The following is a 25,137-nucleotide window of genomic DNA, read 5'->3' on the forward strand; positions in this document are numbered from 1 at the left end:
TCTTTTCCTGGATTAGCAGTCCGTTCCTGGAATTCCTTAAAACCGGGTCACTTTTATGAAGGTGTCTTGCTGTTCTGCTTTTCTTGAGCCTTTTCTCCTGGAACAAACACAATGAAAACAGCAAACAAACACAAAACATTAAAAAACATACATGTTGTGTGTTCTTTAGAGCGAGCTAATCCTCGACCCACCTCGACCCGTTTGATGAAAACCGTGACCCCTGCCCTGAGGGTCTGAGTAAATGTTCCGGAGAAAGAGGCCACGTTCCCAGGGCAGGACCCGGGAAGGCAGCTTTGCACACATGACATTGGCCAAAGGGACTTGGAAAAGGCAAGGAAAGTAGGCAAAACCTTACCAAGAGTCCTCCCCAATCCCCGGTCGTCTACAATGCCAACTTCTCCACCCCCTTTCCTCTTTGCTCAGCACTTGCACCCCCAGTGACGCCCAGATGGTCTGACTGTCAAAGGCAGCCCTCCCTCCCTCCCTGGGAAATGGGCATCTGTGTGTGTGGGGGGGGGGGGCTCTGTCCTCTCCCTGACCCCCTCAGATTCTCCAGGGACCAGGGCATCCACGGTCCTCCAGGGACCCGCGTCCCAGAGAGCTCACTGCACTCACGGGGCCCAGGGCGCCAGGGGCTGAGAGGAGAAGCTGGTGTTTGGATCTGTGCGTGGTTGTGAAACACCTTCCAGGTGGGGGTGTCACAGGAGGGCACCTCCCCCACGAAGCCTACGGGTGCAGGCTGGGCAGAGCTGGTCTGTGTGACCTAGGAGCCTTGGGGGAGCCAGAGGTCACCGCGGGGAGGGACCCGGCGTCGGCCCCGTGGAACCTGTCCTGGTCTGAACCCGCCTGGAGGACGGTGATCCGTGTTGTTTGCCGTCCTCGTCACGGACCCAGGGCCCAGGCTCCCCGAAGGGCCGGCCAGGGTCACTCACTCCTTTTCCACGTCCTGGATGGAGTCGGGCAGAGGCTGGTTCCTGGTCTCGGGAAGGAGGAAGACGACGAGGCTGGGGATGAAGGAGGAGACCGCGTAGAGGATCCAGGGCAGGTGGGGGGAGTACGCCGTCAGGATCATCAGGAGGGGAGCCAGGGCCGCCCCGATGTTACCGGCCATCGCGACGATTCCTGAAGCTGTGGCCCTGGGGGTGCAAACAGCAACGCGAAAGCCATCTGGTCAGAACCCACACGTGCCGCTCATGGCTTGTCACTGCGCTTTGACTGTGGGAGGCAGCACAGCATGTTGGGATACCGGAGGCGGACGATACGCTACCCCGTCTCAAACACGCCCTCCTGTGGCTTGCAGTCCTTTCCAGTGCACAGGTGCATCAAGCCATTGTCATTATTTAGAAAATATTCTCACCCACAGCATCTGCCTCTCAGTGGTTCAGGAGAATATGTGAGATGATAGGATACTTTAAAGGACTTAACCCAGCGCCTGGCAAAAAGTCAGCTGTAAATAAACTTTACCTGGCCCTGACCGGTGTGGCTCAGTGGATAGAGCGTCAGCCTGCAGACTCAAGGGTCCCGGGTTCGATTCCGGTCAAGGGCATGTACCTTGGTTGCAGGCACATCCCCAGTAGGGGGTGGGGGTGCAGGAGGCAGCTGGTTGATGTTTCTCTCTCATCGATGTTTCTCACTCTCTATCCCTCTCCCTTCCTCTCTGTAAAAAATCAAATGGATTTTGTTTAAATAAATAAACTTTACCTATAAATTGTTGTTAGCCCGGTGGCATGGCTCAATGGCTGAGTGTCGACCTGTGAACCAGGAGGTCACAGCTGTGGGCTCGATCCCCAGTAAAGGACATACAGAAGGCAGCCCATCAACGATTCTCTCTCATCATTGATGTTTCTCTCTCTCTCTCCCTCTCCCTTCCTCTCTGAAATCAATGAAAATATTTTAAAAAAAATAAATTGTTGTAATTGCTTGGTCTTAGTTTGCTTCCCACTGTAAATGTTCCCTCGCTGGGAAAGGTCTGTTGGACCCCGACGGGGCTTCCGTGCGCTGTGTACCTGATGATGGTGGGGATGAGCTCATTTCCGTGGGCCAGAGAGCACATGATGGCCGCAGACGAAAATCCCACGCCCAGCGTCGACAGAGCCACACGCAGGGTCTGCATGTCTGCAGGGGAAGACCAGTGAGACTCAGGAAACCCGGGCTGAGGCAGTCACTCTTCCCAAATCATTCCTGGGAAAGATGCTGTTGACGATGCTTGCATGGGCTACACGTGTTGTCGAGGAAGCACACGGAGGCCCAGAATACAGTGATGGACAGCCGAGAAATATGACTAATCTATGGACGTCACATCTTTTTTTAAAAACTGAGTTCTTGCATCACCTCTCCCTACTTATCAGAAATTTTCCAAAGACGAAGAGGGCAACTGGAGACCAGCCAGAGTTTGCCATCATTTATTCTGTCCCGAGCCTCCTGCCTTTCACGGGAAACGTGGGATGTGACATGAGCCATTACTGAGGGAGGTGAGACTCGGCAGTGTCCTCCAAGAGTTCAAAACCTGGGGCATAGGCCGCATGGGCACGGAGCGTCAACAGCCCTGGAGGAGGAGGGGATGGAAGGGCGGGACTCGTGTTGGTGGACACACTGGGGGGTGGCGTGTTCTAGAATAATATTTGAAGACTCGAGAATAAGGACTGCATTAGCAGAAAGAAACAGTTAAGCTTTGGAAACCTCTGAAAGGAAATTTTGGAGCCAGTTGTCTACCCAATTTACACACACACACATACAACACACACAAACACACACACACACACACATACATATACAACACACACACCATCTCATGAGCATGTTACGTCAGAGTGGACTCTGGCGCAGGGCGGCTGCATCATTGCTGACACTCGAAGGGAGCGAAGCCCACGGCCTGGGACCCTGTGAAATGCGTCACATACTCTTCACGGGGGTTAGTGACCGAGCAGCCGCGGGCGCACGGAGGGGAGCGGGAGTGGCGGGCCTGACGCGGGAGGCACAGAAGGAGCCAGACAGAGGGAGGGGGCGCCGTGGGCACATGAGACAGTTATGCGTGACGGACGCCATACCGCCCTTCACAGCTGCACGTGTGCGGGCCAAGGGTAGGCTCATGGCTCTCGTGGAGAAATGGTCGGGAGTGAATGACACCCATCACCGGGCACTTCTCGGGGTCGATGAAGACAGCCTTGTGTCCGAACTGACCTCCCTGACCTTTGACTCCTCCCAGCCACCGGAGGGCAGGATCTGTCCTCCATCCTGAGACTGGTCTGGGGAAGCCACTAGAACGCATTCCCCCTTTCCGTCTGGCCTCACACGGGTGTGAGTAGGTTCCCCAGGAAAAAGGGGGAGGCAGTTCCATTCTTCAACCTGCGCCCCTTTCTCACCTCGAGGCACAAACGTGATGGCCAGGATGGAGCTCCCCAGCAGGAGCAGGAAGAGCAGCTGGCTCAGCCTCCGGCCCAGGCGGTTCAGGGCCAGCAGGGCGACGTAATTGGCCGGGAGGGTGACGGCGCCGAAGAGAACCTGGAACAGGAAAACATTGCTCCCCAGGTGCTGGAGGTGCAGGCTGAGGCCGTAAAAGGGTATGAAGTTGGCAAGTCTGTGGCGAGCAAAAGAGGAAGGAGAGATGGCTTCAGGGTTAGCACCCAGGGCATGATGGGAAGTATCGTCAGCCAAGCGGCCGGCTTTGGTGAGAAAGAATGAAGGCATCACCAGCCGTGGTGGCTCCGTGGTTGAGCGTCAACCTATGAACCAGGAGGTCACGTCTGATTCCCAGTCAGGGCTCGATCCCCAGTGGGGGGCGTGCAGGGGGCAGCCGATCAATGATTCCCGCTCATCACTGATGCTTCTATCTCTCTCTCCCTCTCCCTTGCCCTCCGAAATCAATAAAAATTTATTTTTTTTTAAGTATGAAGAGATGGTCGGTTCTGTAGAACAAGTCTTTGCAGGGTCATGATTTTAAAACGGTCATGAAATATTGTATGCTGATGGGGCTCATAATTGTGATGAAGTGTTTCGGGAGGTGGGGAGTGTTGTGCTTGCGGGCACGTGGGGGGGCCTTCTAGGGTTTTCCAGTCCTTTCTCCATCCCGATCTGGGTGTGGCTGCTTATTCACATGTGTGAATAGCCACAGAGCTGTGTTGCTGTGTGTGTTACTATTTGTAGTTTCACTGAAATTACACTAGAAACAAACAAGTGAAAAAACTCGAAATCAAAACCTGTGCCACGACTGAGGGTCCCAGCCTCAGCTCCCAGGGATGAGCCCGGGGGGGCCATGGGGCAGACGGCACTCCTCACCGGACAGTCCGTTCCGTGTCCGTCTTTCCTAGCTCTCTGCCTGTCCCTGAACAAGGCAGCGTCCCTACGGCTTCCTCGTGTGTTACCCCGACTCCGCTCCTCCGGCACGGGGTGTCCTCGGAGAGACGCGGGGCCACGCCCGCGCTATTAGCATCCCCCCCCCCCCCCCCCCGCGCGCCGGGCGGCCTACCGCACACAGGACAGCAGGCAGATCCTCTCACGCATGTTGGGCGTGCGGAACAAGTCGGACACGGGAGGTTTGGTCTGCGCCGCCTCCAGCTCCTCCTGCATGGTGGACCTCAAAACCTTCAAGGACAGCAACGGCACCCCAGTCAGCCGTCACAGCGCTGTGGGCACTGTGGGCCCCCGGCAGAGGGCAAGGTGGACCCCGCCCCTCTCTGTCTACAGCAAATACAGCCAGGAGGATGCACAGACGGGGGGGGGGGGGGGCGGGGGGGGGGAGCTCCCTGACTGAGGAGCTTGAGGAAATGGTGTGGCCACCAAGACACGACAGGAGATTCGACGGGGCTGCGAGACCTCCGAAGGGCGTGCCCGTTGGACAGTCAGACCAGGGAGGGCAGCGGGGCGGGTCCTGGGGTCATGGTCCAAAGCCCCACAGGTGCCAGGTGGACAGGAAGGACCTGGGAGCTAAGCGTGGGTCTCGGCTGGCCGTCCTTGGCGCGCACACTGTTTGTCTCGGGAAGAAAGAGCATTTCCCGAGAGTCTATTTTGGTTTTTCACTCGGTCTCAGATGGCAACACCGAAGACCCTAAATAGTCACAGCACTTTTTTGAGCACAAAAATGCCGGAGGCATCCTATGTTCTGATTTCAAAATATATACAAAGCTCCGGGCACCAAGGAGGAGGTACTGGCATAAAAATAAACATGCAGACCCCGGAAACAGGACAGAGAGCCCACGCGTACACAGCCCACTGGTCTCCCATCGTGGCGCCAAGAATTCACAACGGAGATGTAAATCCCCTCGAACGGTTAGAGACTGGCATGTCAGACCTGAGGCTGTGAGGTTCCTAGAGAAAACTTCTCGCTGTTGGTCATGGCAATGAGTTCTTGGAAGTGACACTGAGAGCACGGGCTACAAGCTAACATAGGCGAGGGGGCGACAGCAAACCGAGCACCTTCCGCACGGCGAGGGGCAGTGGGCACAGTGAGAAGGCGCCTGCGGGACGGAGAAGACCCCCTGTGTGTGCGATGAAGGGCTCATCCCCAAACACCCGGGAACTCCTACCGTCAGGAGCAGAGCAGCCAAACAACTCAATTAAAACGGGCAGACGAGCGGAACGGACATTTCTCCAAAGGCGACATACAGATGGCAAGCGGGCACATGGGAAGGTGCCCATCATCGGTAATGGTTATGGAAACACAAGTCAAAACCACAATGAGCTGTCACGTCACACCAGCTAGGATGGCTGTGATTAAAGAGAGACGCTGAGAGCGGGCGAGGGCGTGGAGGAGAGGACGCCCTGTGCCGTGTTGGAGGGGATGGGATGTGAAATGGTGTAGCCGCTACGGAGACAGTATGGAGGTTCCTCAAAAAATTGAAATTAGAGCCCTAGCCGGTTTGGCTCAGTGGATAGTGCGTCGGCTTGCGGACTCAGGGGTCCCAGGTTCGATTCCGGTCAAGGGCATGTACCTTGGTTGTGGGCACATCCCCAGTGGGGAGGGTGTGCAGGAGGCAGCTGGCTGATGTTTCTCTCTCATCGATGTTTCTAACTCTCTATCCCTCTCCCTTCCTCTCTGTAAAAAATCAATAAGATATATTTTTTTAATTAAAATTAGAACCATCATATGATCCCATAATTTCTCTTCTGGGTCTATCTCCAAAAGAACTGTAAACGGGATCTGGAAGAGATTAGCACACGCACATTCATTAGAGAACTTGTCACAAAAGCCAAGCCATTGGCCACAACCTAACCTCCCATCACTGGGTAAAGGTAATGTGGTGAATAGGGTCTCATTCCTTCATAGACAGCCCGGCCCCAGCCGGCTTGGCTCGGTGGACAGAGCATCGGCCCAAGGACCGAAGGATCCCATGTTCGGTTCCAGGCAAGGGCACATGCCCAGGTTGGGAGCTCGATCCCCAGTAGGGGGCGTGCAGGAGGCAGCCAGTCAATGATTGTCTCTCATCAGGGATGCTTTTCTCTCTCTCCCCCTCTCCCTTCCTCTCTGAAATCAATAACAACATTTTTTAAAGGAAAGGAGGTCCTGCCATTTGCTGCAACCGAGCTAACGCTGAGGACATCTTGCTAAGTGACCCCTACAGAGGCTCTGTCACGGTGAGTGACCGCCTCTGTGGGGACGGCCCCTGAGTCCATTCTTCCGGCCGCGCCGAATCCCTGCGTGTCCCCTCACACGGCGCTGACAGCCGCTGGGGGCCAGGGACGCTGGGTAACACGACGGGGATTCCCGCCCTTCGTTCATCGCATGGACACCATCCAGGGTACATACGTGTCAGCGCATGTCTCCCCTGCATCCCATAACCCGCGCCCTTTCCCGCTCACCTCCATGGTGAGGGTGTCTCCGGCATCCGTTCTTCTGTTCATGCGGGCAGCCTTTCTCAGCTCCTGTAAGCCCTCCTCCGGTTTGTTGGCGATGATCAGCCACCGGGCAGACTCTGCCAGCCACCTGGTCAGAGAGGACGACAGAGGGGGAACCACGTCTCGCTCGCCCCTTCCCCGCATCCTCTGCCTGCAACACCTCGCCCTCCCCTCTAATACCTACCTCCTGCCTTGTTATACCGGGAAATGGGGACTTAGGTCCTCCTGGACCGTAACTAGGAAACCGGGAGGATGCCCTCTCCACGGACACACCTTCACGGCTGGGAATATAGAGTAGGAGTCATGTTGGCCCCCTCCCCCCTACATCCCAGGGAACAGAATCCGTTTTAGCAAATAAAAAGGGGGTGTGTGTGCCTCGTTAAAGTTGAATTCTGCTAAACTGCGACTGTGAGTGACCGCCAGGTGTAGCTACGTCCTGTGCGATCTTTTGGACACACACGAAGGAACATTTCTTATGTGAAATTTCACTTGCATGCGACACCCTGTATGTTATCAGGTTCGTGGACGAAAATGCAGGCCTCTCAGATCAATAGAAATTACATATAAACAAGGCATCATGGTTAGGGGACGCGTGCCCCATGCCATGCTTGGGATGTTCTACAAGGAGGAATGTTGCTTCTCTGAAATTCACTTTCTTTTTTTTTTTCCTTTTTGAAATGCATGTTTCACTGCGTGTCCTTGGTTTGCCTGGCAGCCCTGCCTGCCCTGGCCCCGGGATCGTGCACAAGGCCCAGACCGGGAGCGCGCGTGCCCACGCGCTGACTGAGGACAGGAGCGCGCTCCGCGTCCTTATTCCGGGAGCCCGCACCCCAGGGTCCTTCCGACGAAGGAAGCGGGGCGGCTGGTACCTCGAGGAGAGAAACAGGACAAACAGCGGCAGGGAGTACACCAGCTGGAGGGTGTGCCAGTCGCGGATGGCGAAGGCCATGCCCCCCAGGAGCAGCTGGCCCACGCTGGCGGCGCCGATGGTCGTGGTCACCCCCAGGGCCTGGAAGCGGGGCGCGGTCCACTCCATAACTGAAAGGAAGCGCAAGCAGGGTTTCGGCTTCCGACAAAGCGGGGCCTCCAGAGTCAAAGGTCGCGCTGGCACAACGTACTCACTGAGCACAGAGCTGTTGTTGAGGATGCCCATGGTGCAGAAGCCGGCCAGGAAGCGCAGCGCGCAGTACGCGAGCAGCAAGGGCGCGAAGGCCGCGCAGGTCTCGGCGATGGCGAGCGCCAGGGAGCACCACCGCAGAATCAGCCTCCTCCCGAACCTGGGGCGCGGGGACGGGGGAGAGGTGGGCATGACAACAGCCTGTGGCAAAAATCGTCACAAAGAAGGCTTCTTGACACGTAGGCGATGTTTCCGTACGTGAGACGTTGCACTTGAAACCAGGAAGAATCAACAATAGATCGACCCAGCCCTGACCGGTTTGGCTCAGTGGATAGAGCGTCGGCCTGCGGACTGAAGGGTCCCAGGTTCGATTCTGGTCAAGGGCATGTACCTGGGTTGTGGGCACATACACAGTGGGGGTGGTGCAGGAGGCAGCTGATCGGTGTTTCTCTCTCATCCATGTTTCTAGCTCTCTATCCCTCTCCCTTCCTCTCTGTAAAAAATCAAAAAAAAATATTTTTTTTAAAAAAGACATCATTGGTGCTGAGGTGGAGAGTCTCTGCCCTAACGCCATCACTAAAAATACAGAAGCCCTCGCTGGTTTGGCTCAATGGACAGAGCATCAGCCTGCGCACGAAGGGTCCCAGGTTCAAATCCAGTCAAGGGCATGTACCTTGGTTGCGGGCACATCCCCAGTAGGGGGCATGCAGGAGGCAGCTGGTTGATGTTTCTCTCTCATTGATGTTTCTAACTCTCTATCCCTCTCACTTCCTCTCTGTAAAAAAAATCAATAAAATCCTACCTAATAATAGAGTAATATGCAAATTGACCGCACCTTCGCTACGCCTAAGCCACGCCAACCAGCCAAGCCACGCCCGCCAGCCAGGCCACGCCCGCCAGCCAATCAGGAGCAAATATGCAAATAACCCAACCAAGATGGCTCAGCCACTGAGAGCAGGAGGGTTTCCGTGGTAACAAAAGAAGCCAAGCTTTCCGCGCCTCCTGTTGCCGGCCTAAGCCTCCACTCAAGGCTACAAAGTTTCAGTTATAGAAGGTGAATTAACTCCAACAGAAATCGCTGCTGGCCGCAGAGCCAGCAGCAGGCTTGGCTTTGCTCCAGGCTACAAAGTTTTAATTGTAGAAGGTAAATAAATTCCAGATACCAGGGCCTCCTTTTGGGTCACCAGGGGGCGTGGCCGGCCTGCAAACCACCCCACGCCCCAAGGGAACCCCCACCCTTCAGGGCAAACCAGTCAGCCCCCACCCATGCACCAGGCCTCTATCCTATCTAATAAAAGAGTAATATGCAGATTGACCATCACTGCAACACACATGTGGTCAAAGATCCTGCCCCCATGTGGACACAAGATGGTCACCACAAGATGGCCAGCAGGGGAGGGCAGTTGGGAGGCACCAGGCCTGCAAGGGAGGGCAGTTGGAGGCGATCAACCCTGCAGGGGAGGGCAGTTAGGGGTGACCAGGCTGGCAGAGGAGGGATGTTGGGGGCAAACAGGCTGGCTGGGGAGCAGTTAGGCATCAATCAGGCTGGCAGCGGAGTGGTTAGGGGGTGATCAGGCTGGCAGGCAGAAGCGGTTAGGGGCAATCAGGAAGGCAGGCAGGTGATCAGTTGGGATCCAGCAGTCCTGGATTGTGAGAGGGATGTCCAACTGCCTGTTTAGGCCTGATCCAGGATCGGGCCTAAACGGGCAGTCAGACATCCCTTGAGGGGTCCCAGATTGGAGAGGGTGCAGGCTGGGCTGAGGGACACGCCTCCCCGCCTCCGTGCACGAATTTTGTGCACCGGGCCTCTAGTATATTTAATAAAATAAAACACGATAGATTGTCGCAGAAGCGGCCCTCCTGTTTGCAAATAGGAACTGAGGACAGCAGAGCGGATTCTCCAATCTGTTGCTGGTGGGACTTTGTGCTCAGTGACACCAGGTAAGCCAGCTGCCACACCGTGGTCTTCTTTTAGCCAGGGTTGTGCTTTGCATGGTTTCAGTCATCCACAGTCAACCACAACCCAAAAGTATTAAATGGAGAAAGAAGAACAGAGTTGGGGGAATCACGCTACCTGACATCAAACTATCCTACAAAGCCATCGCAATCAAAACAGCATGGACTAGCATGAAAACAGACGTCTCGGACTATGGGACAGAACAGAGCTCAGAAATAAACCCACGCCTATGTGGCCAATTAACATTTTATAAAGGAGGCATGAACGTACAATGGAGGAAAGACAGTCTATTCAATAAACGGTGTTGGGAAAATTGGACAGGTACAGGCAAAAAAATAAAACTAGGCCACCATCGTACAGCATACACAGGAATAAACTCAAAACGGATTAGACTTAAATGTAAGACTCGAAACGATAACACTCGCAGGAGAAAACGCAGGCAGTGAGATCTCAGACATGCCTCCTAAGTCATGCTTTTTCTGACGTATCTCCTCCAGCGAGGGAAACAGAGAAAAAATAAACAAATGAGACTCCATCAAACTAAAAAGCGTTTTGCAAAGGAAACCATCAACAAAATGAAAAGACAGACTACTGAACGGGAGGACATACTTGCCAATAATACATCTGATAAGGGGTTCATGTCCGAAATGGATCAAGAACTCATGTGCGGGGCCTAGAAAGCCGCAGGACGGCGTCCCCTGCAACACGTGCTTCTTCGTGGAGAGTGATTCGTGGAGATGCCCCAGTGTCCAGGGGCTGTGACCAGGGACACTCACCTGTCTGATAAGTGGCCATAGATGGCCCCTCCCACCAGCATGCCCGCCATGAACGAGAACTTGGCCATTGATTTCAGAGTCTCAGCTTCACATACCAGGTCCCACTGGAAGGGAAGGAAACCATCTCAGCAGAGCTTCACAGCCGCCTGTTCCCCTCAGCAGAGACCTGACTGACACAGCTTCGGGGACTTGCATGTGAGGTCACGGCACAGCCTTCTTCCTCTGCAGCTGCCCCTCCAGCTGCCTCCAGCTTCCTCTCCAGCTGCCTCTCCAGCTGTCCCTCCGGCTTCCCCTCCAGCTGCCCCTCCAGCTTCCTCTCCAGCTTCCTCTCCAGCTTCCTCTCCAGCTTCCTCTCCAGCTGCCTCTCCAGCTTCCTCTCCAGCTTCCTCTCCAGCTGCCCCTCCAGCTGCCCCTCCAGCTGCCCCTCCAGCTGCCTCTCCAGCTGCCTCTCCAGCTGCCCCTCCAGCTTCCTCTCCAGCTGCCCCTCCAGCTGCCTCTCCAGCTTCCTCTCCAGCTTCCTCTCCAGCTTCCTCTCCAGCTGCCCCTCCAGCTGCCCCTCCAGCTTCCTCTCCAGCTGCCCCTCCTGCTGCCCCTCCAGCTTTCTCTCCAGCTGCCCCTCCAGCTGCCTCTCCAGCTTCCTCTCCAGCTTCCTCTCCAGCTTCCTCTCCAGCTGCCCCTCCAGCTGCCCCTCCAGCTGCCCCTCCAGCTGCCTCTCCAGCTTCCTCTCCAGCTGCCCCTCCAGCTTCCTCTCCAGCTTCCTCTCCAGCTGCCCCTCCAGCTGCCCCTCCAGCTGCCTCTCCAGCTGCCCCTCCAGCTGCCTCTCCAGCTTCCTCTCCAGCTTCCTCTCCAGCTGCCCCTCCAGCTGCCCCTCCAGCTTCCTCTCCAGCTGCCCCTCCAGCTGCCCCTCCAGCTTCCTCTCCAGCTGCCCCTCCAGCTGCCTCTCCAGCTTCCTCTCCAGCTTCCTCTCCAGCTTTCTCTCCAGCTGCCTCTCCAGCTGCCTCTCCAGCTGTCCCTCCGGCTTCCCCTCCAGCTGCCCCTCCAGCTGCCCCTCCAGCTTCCTCTCCAGCTTCCTCTCCAGCTTCCTCTCCAGCTGCCTCTCCAGCTTCCTCTCCAGCTTCCTCTCCAGCTGCCCCTCCAGCTGCCCCTCCGGCTTCCTCTCCGGCTGCCCCTCCGGCTGCCCCTCCAGCTGCTTCTCCAGCTGCCCCTCCAGCTTCCCCTCCAGCTGCCTCTCCAGCTGCCCCTCCAGCTTTCTCTCCAGCTGCCCCTCCAGCTGCCTCTCCAGCTTCCTCTCCAGCTTCCTCTCCAGCTTCCCCTCCAGCTTCCTCTCCAGCTGCCCCTCCAGCTGCCCCTCCAGCTGCCCCTCCAGCTTCCTCTCCAGCTGCCCCTCCGGCTGCCCCTCCAGCTGCCCTTGTCATCAGATCTCAGCTTAAACGTAACTTCCCCTGGGAAGCCTCCTCTGACCCTGTTGGCTATGTTAATGCCTTGGTTTACTTCATACTCAGTAGTTCTCAATCTTGGCTACAGAGTGCAATCATTTGAGAAGCTTTAAATTTACTGCCCTGGCTGGTTTGGCTCAGCCGATAGAGCGTCAGCCTGTGGACTGAAGGGTCCCAGGTTCAATTCTGGTCAAGGGCACATGCCCAGGTTGCAGGCTCGATCCCTAGCAGGGGGCGTGCAGGAGACAGCCGATCCATGATTTTCTCTCTCATCACTGATGTTTCTATCTCTCCCTCCTTCTCCCTTGCTCTCTGAAATCAATAAAAATGTATGTTAATACATAGACAAATACATTTACTGATGACAGAATGTCACCACAGACTTTCTCACACGGCCCCTGCAGCCGTACCGTCTGTGGTTGGAGGAGTCCATCAACTTCCCAGACGTTTCTAATTTTCAAGCAAGGCTGGGCCTCCCCGACCTTGCACAACATTGTAAACACATTACATGCATGACTTGCTTCACCTTCAGTCTTCCTGTTGAAGACAAAGCTAGGTACCAGCAAGGCCACGGCTCATTTGGGGTTCATCGTGCTCATTAAGCGTGTAGGTGTCTGGCGTGAAGGAAGAAAGCCATGGGCACCTAGCTGGTGACATCACCCGCGTTACCCCCCAACTCCCAGACCGCGTACCCACAGAGGTGAGCGGGGCCCCACACCTGGGTCACGATGGTGGAGGAGAAGGTGCTCAGGTCGTACACCCAGCCGTCCACGCAGGGCTCCGTGGCCGGCTCGCTCGCGTTGGTCCAGGTCCCATTGGGGTGCAGGAGCTGCCACTGGGGGTGGCGGAAGCGGCGGCACCTCTCCGGCCTCCGGTCCGCGTCCAGCGGGACGGAGACCCGCAGCAGGGCGTCCTGCCCCAGGGCCCCCGGGCCACTGGCCGGGCCGGTGAGGTTGCGGGTGAGGTTGCGGGTGAGGTTGTCCAGGATGGGCACCCAGCAGCGGTGCGCGGGCGCGGCGGCCGTGAAGTTCTCCAGGAGGATGTGCGGGCACACCAGGAAGCAGGAGAGGCAGAGGAAGGCCATCTGCAGGAGCTGGAACCGGCCCAGGCCGCCCACCTCGTCCAGCAGCTTGTGAAAGGCCATCGGCGGGCGCCAGGCGAGCCCCGAGCGGGGACAGAACGGCTGTGGTTAGCAAAGCTCAGGGAGGGAAGAGGCTTCCTTCCTCGGGGGCACATGAAGGGCGCGCCGATCGGACCCCGCGCTCTGGGCCACGGGCCCCGGAGCCGCCGCGGGGCCAGCGCCACTCCGTCCCAGGCGCGCGAGGGCCAGGCCGGCTGGCGAGTTCTTGAGAGCTAAAGAGGAACCGTCAGCTGAGACCTGGCCACCGGCTGGCGGTCAGCACCGTCCCAAGGTCTGCGTGGTGGGAACGGATTTCATCAGCAGCGCTGGACTCTGCCCCCCACCTCTGCGCACACAGCCAACAACCCGTCCTGGCGTGCTGGCCTCCTCCCCGTCCCTGGGGAGGCTCCGCAGGGAGACGCTTTCTATGTTCCTGTGAAACACACTGAGAGGAGGCGCCGGGCTGGGCTGTGATTGAAGAGCTCAGAGCACAAGCCCGAGTCCAGCTGAAGCAGGCGAAACGGTGCGATCTTCCCGCGGGGTACTGAGGGGTACTGAGGTTCCGCTCGCGGTCCAATCAAGCCGTGAATTCACTTTGAAAATATGTTACTCAAAACGGGGCAGCGTGGGGGTGAGGGGGGCGGGGGGCGGAGCCAGGGGTAAGGTCCTGAAGAGGTTTATTTTTTCAGCGTATTGTTCATCCAGAGAACACGTGTGAGGATGTTTTCTGTGCTGGGAATGCAGGCCTGTGTGGGACAAGGCCTTTAAGGCTCTCACACTACAGGGAGTTAGGGAGCGGTAGGCAATGACTGTACTTCGATAGTATAACATACGGTACACGCATGTGCGCTGTGGAGGAATTGAAGAGAAAATATCGCGGGGTGTGCGGGTTACCTTTGTTAGTACTAAACCTTCCATTAAAAATTCTTTTTCTGCCAAAACCGGTTTGGCTCAGTGGATAGAGCGTCGGCCTGTGGACTGAGGGGTCCCGGGTTCGATTCCGGTCAAGGGCATGTACCTTAGTTGCGGGCACATCCCCAGTGGGGGGTGTGCAAGAGGCAGCTGATCGATGTTTCTCTCATCGATGTTTCTAACTCTCTATCCCTCTCCCTTCCTCTCTGTAAAAGATCAATAAAATATAAATTAAAAAAAGAAAGAAAAATCAATAATTTAAAAAAAAATTCTTTTTCTGCCCAGCCGGCATGGCTCAGTGGTTGAGCATCGACCTATGAACCAGGAGGTCACGGTTCGATTCCAGTCAAGGGCACGTGCCTGGGTTATGGGTTTGATCCCCAGTGTGGGGTGTGCAGAAGGCAGCCGGTCAATGATTCTCTCTCCTCATTGATGTTTCTATCTCTCTATTTCTCTCCCTTTCTCTCTGAAATCAATAAAACTATTTTACAAAAAAACAAAAATTCTTTTTCTGAAGCCTTATTGATGTAATTCACTCTTTAAAACGCACAGCGCCATGGGCCTTACACATCAGAGCTATGGATCCATCACCGCTCTGTCATTCCAGAACACTCGTCACCACAACAGAAACCTGTACTCATCAGGAGTCACGCCCCACTTCCCGCCCCAACCCCACCTCCTAGCAAACACGACCTCAGTCTCCATGGATTTGCCTGATTTATATATTTCAGAGAAATTATCAATATTATTGACATCTTCAAAGAGCTACCGTTTGATTACATTGATTTTCTATATTGATTCCCTGTTTTCAATTTCATGGGTTTCTGATTTAACTTTTATCTTTTCTTTTCTTCAGCTTCTTTTTATTTAACTTGCTCTTCTAGTTTCTTAACATGGGAGCTTAGCTTAATGATTTTAGATCTTTCTTTTTGTCTAATATATGCATTCGATGCTGTAAATTTCCCTCAAACATAACTGCACCACGTCCCGCAAATTTTCCTAAGTTGCATTTTCAATCTCATGTAGTTTAAGATACGTTTAAGTTACTCTTGAGGGTTCTCCCCTGACCCATGTGTTATTTAGTAGCGTGTTGTGTAATCTCCAAGTATTTGGGGATAGTCCAGCTATGTTTTTCTGGCTGATTTCCAGATAAATCCCATGGCTGTGTGAGAGGGTACATTATAGAGTATCTATATTTAAAAACTGTTAAGGTGTGTTTTATGGCCCAAAATATCTTGGCGAATGTTCCGTATGAACTTGAGAAGAATGTATATCCTGCTATTGTTGGATGAAGTCTGTAAATGTTTGGTTGAAGGTGCTGCTGAGTACAGCTAAGGCCTTGCCGATTGTCTGCCTGCCGCGTCTACTTCTTATAGAAGGCTATGGAAGTCTGCAACTGTAATAATGGATTCACCTCTTTCTCCTGGCCGTTCTAGCGGGCTTTTTGTGTTTTTTAATATATATTTTATTGATTTCAGAGAGGAAGGGAGAGGGAGAGAGAAATAGAAACATCAACGATGAGAATCATCGACGGGCTGCTTCCTGTATGCCTCCTACTGGGGATCAAGCCCACAACCCAGGCGCACGCCCTCATCGGGAATTGAACCACGGCCTCCTGATTCATAGGCTGATGCTCAATCACTTTTTACCTCACATACTTCGATGCTCTGCTGTCTGGTTTATACACGTTAAGGGTTGTTACGCTTTCTTGGAGAATTCTCCAGTCCTTTTCTCCCTGATCTTCATGTTTCTTAATCTCTACTGCTCTATCATCACAGTCACTCGTTTTTCTGAGACACTTAGTGGATGTATCACTTCAGCAACTGTGCTTTTCAAGCCACAAATTTTCAAGCAGTCCCTTTTATAATATCTGTCTCTTTATTGACATATTTTATTTGACAAGTCATGCTTAGCGTGCCTTCCTTTAGTTCTCAAACCTGTTTTTGCAACATTTAATAACTGCTTTGGAGTCTTTATCTGCTAAGCCTAATGCCTGGGGAAACTTTGAAATGACAATAATTATCTAATTTTAGACCATTTTCATCACCCCAACAAGAAACACCATTGCTATTACCATTCAATCCCAATTACCTCCATCCAAACTCTGGCAACCAATGGTACAATTTCCGCCTGCATGCATTTGTCTGTTCTTAAAAGAAATAAATCTCTTCAGAGCCTTTCCCCTGATTTTGATTTGGTGTGTGCCCTTAATTTGGGGAAATGCGCGGCCATCGTTACTTTAAATATTTCCACGACTCCTTTCCCATTCTTCCCCTTCTGGTACTCCCGTTATGCGCATACTACACCTTTTGTGAATGTCCCCAGATCGTGAATGCTCTGTTACATCTTTTCATTCTACTTTCTCTTTGTATTTCAGTGTGGAAGGTTGCTATTGAGACATCTTCAAGCTTATGGATTCTTTTCTTAGCCACGTCTAGTCCACTCTCGAGGCGTTCATTTCTATTACAGAGTTTTTGATTTCTAGTCTTTCCATTTGGTTCATTCTCAGAGTTCCCCACTCTCTGCTGTATTACTTTCTGTTCTCGCACAGTATCCACTTTTCCCATTGGGGCCCTTTGCATATTACGCATAGCTACAGTATTTTAAATTCCTAGTCTGATAATTCCAAATTCCACGGCATATCTGCGACTGTCTCTGATGGTTGCTTTGTCTCTGGTGCATTGGGTAATCAGGTTGAGGCAACCAGGCCTTTAGTGTGAGGTTCAGTGTACTTGTATGTGTCAGAGGCTTCCATTTCCTCGAGTGTACTTTTTACCTCTCCCCTGCCGTCCTTGGTTCTTCTTACATGGAATCTCTAGCAATTCCTTGTATGGAATCTGTGTCTTGCAGCTCTCTCCCTTATAATTTACTGTTATTGTCCCAGAGCCCTGTGGATGTGATGGTTGGGTCCTAGGAAGGGAAAACATTCTGTAATATTACAAAGAATTTTTTTAAATATATTTTACCGACCTTTTATAGAGAGGAAGGGAGAGGGACAGAGAGCCAGAAACATCAATGAGAGAGAAACATCGATCAGCCGCCACCAGCACACCCCCCATTGCGGACGTGCCTGCAACCAAGGCACATGCCCTTGACCGGAATTGAACCCGGGACCCTTTGGTCCGCAGGCCGACGCTCCATCCACCGATCCAAACCAGTTAGGTCCAGAGGATTTTTAAATTTCTTTTCTTTGTGGTGGGTGAACATCCCCGCACTGGGATCTTCAGCTGAGAGACAGAAAATCTAGAGGGGGTGGCGCTGACTAATGGCCTTTCTCCATGTCAGAGAAGACATTGGTAATGCAGCTTCTCTCGCGGTCTGGCCTTCCTTGCAGAGCACAGAGCAAGGGCAGATACCCTGGCTCTGGGGATGGTTTAAAATATTTACTTTGCTTCTCTTCCTGTGGAAGGAAGAAGGCATTTTTCTTTGATCTTTACACTGAGAACCTGCTGGGGCTCCACGAAGGTGTGGGGGCCCCGCTTTCCCAGAGCTCTTAAATCTCAAACTAGCCTCCGCTGAGACACTGATGGTCTTCAGCTAAGTCCAGGTGTTCCTGCCAGCACTGCTCCGGGGAAGCTGCGAGTCCGTGTCGCTCTCTGTCTCTCTAGTGTTGGGGGCAGTGGCCGCCCTTGACCTCATTCTTCCACGGGCCTGAGAGTAGTTGTTCTGCAGTGTGTGTGGCTGTTTCTCTTTGTGTGCGGACGCACACGGCACCTTCCACGCACTTTTACGAATCAGAGCAGAAACCTCACATCTTCTCCTCTCGCCTTGTAGACTGAGCCCGCGAGCGCGGCCGAGAGCTAGCCCACGTGAACGTCAGAGCTCACAGCTGCAGTGCCTTTTGTTCAATAAAACAAACAGTAGATTTGGCAATTCGGCAGCTTATTTAGAGTCCATGTGATTGATTGTTCAGTGGAATTGAAATAAATCTGATCTTAGTGGCTCTACCTAGACCAAATATTTGCAACCCCTCCCTCCAAAAAATCTACAATAATATTTGTAAACTAGCTTTTGACAGGTGGTTAACATCGGTACTGTGTGTATTTGAGAAGTCAAATGCATAGTTCATGAATTCAAAATATTAGATTATTCATTATTACCTCTAATGCCCCCGACAACATAAATTGCAAATGCTTGCAATGGCATTTAGCTGGGAGTAGTCTTATAGACAGAAACAACCCAGTTTCTCTGTGTGCAAGTATTTTATTTATTTACTTACTTATTTTTAATCCTCACGCGAGGATATTTTTCCATTGATTTTTAGAGAGAGGGAAAGACAGAGAGAAACATCAATGTGAGAGAAATACATCGATTGGTTGCCTTCTGCACGAGCCCAACCGGGGCCTGGGCCGGGGAGGAGCCTGCAACCGAGGTACGGCATGAATCGAACCCAGGACCCTTCGGTTAATTGGCCAAGGCTCTATCCACTGAGCCAAACCGGCCAGGGCACAAGTATACAATTTAAAGACACTTAATAGGTGACTGAGAAACAGTCTCAGTACATAAGAAATTGATATATAACATCTGTTGGCAGGTTTTAAAATGCTTGTTTTTAAGAAATCATCCAGAATCCATAACATTCTGTGCAAAGAAAACTAGACAGCTCTGGCTGGGCAGAGTGGTCCCCCCACATAACTCAGGATGAAATTATGTGATTTATTCTGCTCTTTTCATTCCTTTGGCGACATTAATTTGGGAACTAAAGATTTTATTCTGTCCAGCGGCATGTATGGGCCAAGATTTCATTCTCAACAGTGGCCCCCATTTCCCTTAATGGCACGCGACCTTAGCAGCCATTATCTTGTCGGAAGGGTCATGATTTGTGGAGCAAGATGTCTCGGTTGTCATTCTTTTCTTCTTCACTCACCATTGACCACCTCCGACATTTACAAGAGACTTCCGTCTCCATGTGGAATGGTCTCCGCCGCCTTACCCCTCGTCGAAGGATTTCCCCTCCACCTCCTTTCTGACCTGACTGGAAGGAGTGGGAGAGTTGGGAAAAGTTGTGTGTGTGTTTCTTATTGGATTTTGCTTCCTAGCGAGTGTAAAGGTGAGGATAAGACAAAATAATGTTTAGTTCAGGGTGTGCAGTGCCCTGAAGAGACACCTGTGTCAGAAGTAACACCTGTAACAACCTCTAAACGGTGAGGCTCAGTCGCCTGCGATAAGACAGTAGCAACGGAATAACAAGAGGTCATGTCAGTCCACGGCGATTGCATCACCCGCCCGGGCATTTACAGGTGGAGTCACACCTGCTAGGGCCGTGGTCGGCAAACTGCGGCTCGCGAGCCACATGCGGTTCTTTGGCCCCTTGAGTGTGGCTCTTCTACAAAATACCACGTGCCCTAATTAAGTTAATAACAATGTACCTACCTATATAGTTTAAGTTTAAAAAATTTGGCTCTCAAAAGAAATTTCAATCGTTGTCCTGTTGATATTTGGCTCTGCTGACTCATGAGTTTGCCAACCACTGGTAGGGCTATGACGTGCATGTGTAACTTAGAAATCACCTAGTTAAATTCTTGCATTATAGGGGAAATAGCTGTGTCGGACAGCCAATATAGCCAAATTATGATGGTAGGATTTGAGACAGAGAAATTTCTAGAAAAAGCACATTAAATCATTTGTCGAAAGTTACTGGGACTCCCGCACCGGCTCTCCGTGTGTGCAGGCGGCAGCTGGTGGAAGCTCTCCGCTTTCCTAACCGTGTGTGCCGGTTCCTTTAACAAATCTCCTTTGGGCCCGGCCAGTGTGGCTCAGCGGTTGAGCACTGAGCCAGGAACCAAGAAGCCACCGGTTGGATTCCCGGTCAGGGCACAGACCCGGGGTGGGGGCTCGATCCCCTGTGGGGGGCGTGCAGGAGGCAGTCGATCGAGGATGTTTCTCTCTCATTGATGTTTCCATCTCTCTATCCCGGCCCTTCCCCTCTCTCTCTAAAAAATCAGTAAAATACATTTTAAAAAGAAACTTATGTAAATTAATTTAAGGGAAAAAATCTCCTTTGGTCTGTTTCTCTGGGGAATGGGAACAAACATTGCTTCACAGCGTAGTGGGGAGACGGTCGTATACCTGACAATGGTCTTTGTATTGAGGTCTTTGGTCTGGAACGGGAGCATTTGCACCAGGAGATGCAGAGAAATCAACTATTGACCCAGGTTAAGCAGCCAGCAGCCAAGGAAAGCAGTCACTAGCCTGAGGGAGGAGTGGACCCAAGCAGGATCCGCAGGTGAGTGGGTCTCTACACACTGTGAAGGTCTCCGTCCTAAGGAAGAGTGAACCCCTGCTCCGTGCCACAACACTCGTGAGCCTTGGACACACAGGACAGATACTGTGTTATTCCACGTACAGGAAACACTAGGAGACGCACACTCACAGAGAGCAGATTAACGGTTACTTTCTGGTAGAGGAACCAAGATGGCGGCATAGTTAAACAACTAATCTGCTGCCTCACACAACAATTTCAAAAATACAACTAAAAGACAAAAACGTCTACCACCCAGAACCACGGGAAAGCTGGCTGAGTGGAAGATTTACAACTAAGGAGAGAAAGAAGCACAATCGCTGAAAAGCTGAGGTACGGAGGCACGCGAATCGGGCCGGCGGCGGGCGGCTGGGTGCGCGGCTTTTCTTCAACCCGCAGGGAGACAAGCTCCCGATCACTCTGAAATCCAGTTTCTGGGGACACTCGGGGGACCCAGGCACCTACGGGGAGAAGCTGGACTCTCGGCCATCGGGTCGGAAAGTGAGAGTGACTTTTTTGCAGAGGTGCGCCCAGCAATCATTGTTTACTGCGCTGGAGCGCGGGGCGCAGGGACTTGGAAACGTGGAAAGGCAGAGATGGCTGACGGCAGCCATTGCCGTTGGCCACGCCCCAGCCTAGTGATGCCCTGAGACCCCGCCCAGCCCTGAGGTCCCGCCCCGCACATCCTACAAACCCGCCCCGGCTCCACACAGCGGCTTTTGCATATAAATGGCCTGTTCTGTGGCAGCTTAACCAACTGCAGCTCCAGACTGCTCCAAAACCGCCCAAGCAAAGGAGGAGAAAACTAGCCCTTGCTGTAGCTCCTGCTGGGGGACACACAGTACACAAGGGTACACCAAGAGTGTCCACCTCAAGTAACTGGGAGGCTGACCCATTGAACCAATAGGACACCTAGTACACAAAACTACCCTACCAACTTAGGGAAGCAGAGAATATGAGAAGGCAAGGAAACAGATCACAAACCAAAGAAATGGAGGAGAACAAGCGACTGGACATAGAGTTCAAAACCACGGTTATAAGGTTTTTCAAGAATTTCATGGAAAAGGCCGATAAATTCAATGAGGTCCAACTAGAAATTAAACATACACTGACTGAGATAAAAAATATTATACAGAGACCCAAAAGCAGACTAGAAGATTGCAAGAATCAACTCAAAGATTTGGAATACAAAGAGGCCAAGGACACTCTTCCAGAGAAGCATGAAGAGAAGAGAATTCAGAAAGTTGAAGATAGTGTAAGAAGCCTCTGGGACAACTTCAAGCGAACCAACATCAGAATTATGGGGGTACCAGAAGAAGAGAGAGAGCAAGATGCTGAAAACCTATTTGAAGAAATAATGAACGAAAACTTCCCCCACCTGATGAAAGAAATAGACTTACAAGTCCAGGAAGCACACAGAACCCCAAACAAAAGGAATCCAAAGAGGACCACACCAAGACACATCATAATTAAAATGCCAAGAGCAAAAGACAAAGAGAGAATCTTACAAGCAGCAAGAGAAAAACAGTTAGTTACCTACAAGGGAGCGCCCATACGATTATCAGCTAATTTCTCAACAGAAACCATGCAGGCCAGACGGGAGTGGCAAGAAATATTCAAAGTGATGAATAGCAGGAACCTACAACCAAGACTACTCTACCCAGCAAAGTTATCATTCAGAATTGAAGGGCAGATAAAGAGCTTCACAGATAAGAAAAAGCTAAAGGAGTTCATCACCACCAAACCAGCATTATATGAAATGCTGAAAGGTATTCTTTAAAAAGAGGAAAAAGAAGAAGAAAGATAAAAATTATAAACAACAAATACATATCTATCAACAAGTGAATCTAAAAGTCAAGTGAATTAAAAATCTGAGGAACAGAATAAACTGGTGAACTTAATAGAATCAGGCATAGAATGGGAGTTGATTGATAATTCTCAGGGGGAAAGGGGTGTCTGTGTGGGGAGTATGGGAAGAGACTGGACAAAAATCATACACCTATGGAGAAGGACAGCGGGGGGGGGGGAGGTAAGGGAGGAGGGGGGGTAGGAACTGGGTGGTGGGGAGATATGTGGGGGAAAAGGAGAAACAATTGTAATCTGAACAATAAAGATTCATTAAAAAAATAAAATAAATAAAAAATAAAACAGTTACCTTCTGTCTAGAGCAGTGGTTCTCAACCTTCCTAATGCCGCGACCCTTTAATACGGTTCCTCATGTGGTGGTGACCCCCAACCATAACATTATTGTCGTTGCTACTTCATAACTGTAATTTTGCTGCTGTTAATGAATCATAATGTAAAGATCTGTGTTGAGGAACTGTATTAAAGGGTCGCAGCATTAGAAAGGTTGAGAACCACTGGTCTAGAGGGAGGTTTGCAAGGAGACTGGGGTCACATGAATGAGCTGGGGGTGGGGTCATGGGAGAATGAAGAGTTATTGCCTCATGAGTCCGGAGGTCCTGTTTGCAGTGAGCAAAGAGATTCAGAAATCGATAATGTTAATGATTGTACATGGCTGTGGATGCAGTTCATGCCCCCGAATTGCACACTGAAAAGTGGTCAGAGCTGCAAATGTGTTGGATATATTTTCCCAAAAAGCAGGGATTTGTGGTGAGGAAGCATCGTGATCGAAGGTATAGAAATTCTACGGCGCTGAGAAGGCGGCCTGGGTTTCATTCCATTTTTTGGAGAACAGCAAACATTCCTCAAGTGCCTGGTTAATCTTTCTTCGGTCATCATTTTGCAACAGGATTATCAGCGATTTTTTTTTTCACTTGTGGATAGTTTACAACACTTTAAAAAATAAATTCTATAAAAGAAAAATGTTCTCATCGTAACAATGACACGTCATTGCCTGAGGTGACGACGACGTGAACTAGCCTGGTCGTGGCAAACTTTCACAACACACACGCGCACCCAATCATCACGCCGCACTCTGGAACTTACCCAAGGTCATGCGGCAATTAGTGTCCATAGAGCCGGGACGTGATCTGCATGGAAACAGTTATTAAAAACTTCTAGCCCTGACCGGTTGGGCTCAGTGGACAGAGCGTCGGCCTGCGGACTGAAGGGTCCCGGGTTCGATTCTGGTCAAGGGCATGTACCTTGGTTGCGGGCACATCCCCAATGGGGGGTGTACAGGAGGCGGCTAATTGATGTTTCTGGCTCTCTATCCCTCTCTCTTTCTCTCTGTAAAAAATCAAAATATATTTTTTTAAAAAAACAAAACTTCGAGATGGCGGTTGCTCATCAAATGGCAGGGAGGGGTGTTATCATTCTGGAGGGACACGTGTGGCTCCTCGAGGTCGGGTAGCGCAGTTGGTGGGAGCGGAAGTTGGCACAGCCACCTGGGAGGCAGGAGCCGAGCACCGGAGCGGCCTTCGGGTGAGACGCCTAACGTCGTGCTCTACTGCCCTCTAGTGGAGCCACCTGGGATCGCACCGTCGTGAGTCACCGCCTTGCAAAGCGGAGGGCGTGTGAAGAGGGCCCCCAGGCACCGAGGGGCAGCGGGGAGCATGGACGACATCGGGAGAGGCTAGGGGCTCAGCAGGCTGGGAGCCCGCCCCGCCCGTCCCCGCTGCTCCCTCTGCACCTGGAGGGGCCAGGCAGCAGCTGCTGCAGGGGCAGAGGCGTGAGCCACAGAGCGAGACTCCCACGGCCCCGCCCCCGCCCCCCGCCCCCCCTGCGCGGGAACCAGGGCGGCTGGAACAGGGGTGGGAGATAAATATTTTTTATTTAGATCGGACCGGGCTCATTTTTCAACTTGAAAAAGCAGTTTCTTCTTTGCCCAACTTTTTATATGAATTTCCAAGCACACAGACAAGTTGAAAGACAGCACAATAAACAGCCATATACCCTGAGAGGTTCGCAGGGGGCGCACCTGTGAATGAGGCCTCAGTGCATCAAAGGAGTTTTATTCCGACGCCCGGAGCGGGCGGGCTGGGCCGAGGACGGCATCAGCGGATGAGCAGGCTGTTCCTCCTGGCGGGCTGCAGGCCGCTCTGCTGACCTGGGGTCTGTCCGCCCTCGGCTCCTCCCATCCGGGGTCTCCTGGTGACCTGAGCGGTGCGGTGCTCAAGGCTGCAGGCTTCCTGCGAGATCTCTGCTGAGCCCATAAGTCTCTCTCTGCCCCTGGGATCCCTTTAACCCTTTCACTCACCACGCAGGCTCGTTGTTTGTTGATGTAGTGGGGTGTGTGTGTGTGTGTGTGTGTTGGGGGAGGGCGTGTATTGGGTGTGTGTGTTGGTGTATGTGTATTGTGTGTGTGTGTGTGTGTGTGTGTGTGTGTGTTAGGGTGTGTGTGTGTGTATGGGGAGCTTGTGTATTGGGTGTGTGTGTTGGTGTATGTGTATTGTGTGTGTGTGTGTGTGTGTGTGTGTGTGTGTTTAGGGTGTGTGTGTGTGTATGGGGAGGGTGTGTATTGGGTGTGTGTGTGTTGGGGTGTGTGTATGTGTGTGTTGGGGGTGTTGGTGTGTGTTGTGTGTGTGTGTGTGTGTTGGGGTGTGTGTGTGTTGGGTGTGTGTATTGATGTATGTGTATTGGGTGTGTGTGTTGGTGTATGTGTATTGGGGGGTGTTGAGGGGGGTGTTGGTGTGTGTGTGTGTGTGTTGGTGTGTGTTGGTGTTGGGGTGTGGGGGTGTGGGGTGTGTGTGTATTGATGTATGTGTATTGTGTGTGTGTGTTGGTGTATGTGTATTGGGGGGTGTTGGGGGTGTTGGTGTGTGTGTTGGGTGTGTGTGTGTGT

At 52.3% G+C, this 25,137-nt stretch overlaps 1 protein-coding gene across 1 annotated transcript; it reads right to left on the reverse strand.

Annotated features, from left to right (window-relative positions):
• Positions 1-13,261, reverse strand: LOC103303722 (organic anion transporter 7-like). Its single transcript, XM_008160718.3, has 10 exons — positions 12,836-13,261; positions 10,682-10,785; positions 7,954-8,108; positions 7,701-7,869; positions 6,796-6,919; positions 4,466-4,581; positions 3,363-3,577; positions 2,007-2,115; positions 933-1,136; positions 1-97 (listed from the first exon to the last, which is right to left on the reverse strand). Exons 1-10 carry the CDS (start codon positions 13,259-13,261, stop codon positions 37-39), a joined length of 1,683 nt encoding a protein of 560 aa, XP_008158940.2. The 3' UTR covers positions 1-36.
• Positions 13,262-25,137: the final 11,876 nt, after the last annotated feature.

The sequence above is a fragment of the Eptesicus fuscus genome, chromosome 13 (assembly GCF_027574615.1).
Source record: "Eptesicus fuscus isolate TK198812 chromosome 13, DD_ASM_mEF_20220401, whole genome shotgun sequence".
In the NCBI taxonomy this organism is placed as follows: domain Eukaryota; kingdom Metazoa; phylum Chordata; class Mammalia; order Chiroptera; family Vespertilionidae; genus Eptesicus; species Eptesicus fuscus.

Bases quoted from the DNA above. Each gene is read 5' to 3' on its own strand.
- LOC103303722 (XM_008160718.3), bottom strand. From the start codon at position 13,261: ATGGCCTTTCACAAGCTGCTGGACGAGGTGGGCGGCCTGGGCCGGTTC. The intron at 7,870-7,953 runs GTGAGTACGTTG...GCTTCCTTTCAG, and splicing joins CAACAACAGCTCTGTGCTCA to TTATGGAGTGGACCGCGCCC. The intron at 1,137-2,006 runs GTACACAGCGCA...TTGCACCCCCAG, and splicing joins CTCATCCCCACCATCATCAG to GGCCACAGCTTCAGGAATCG.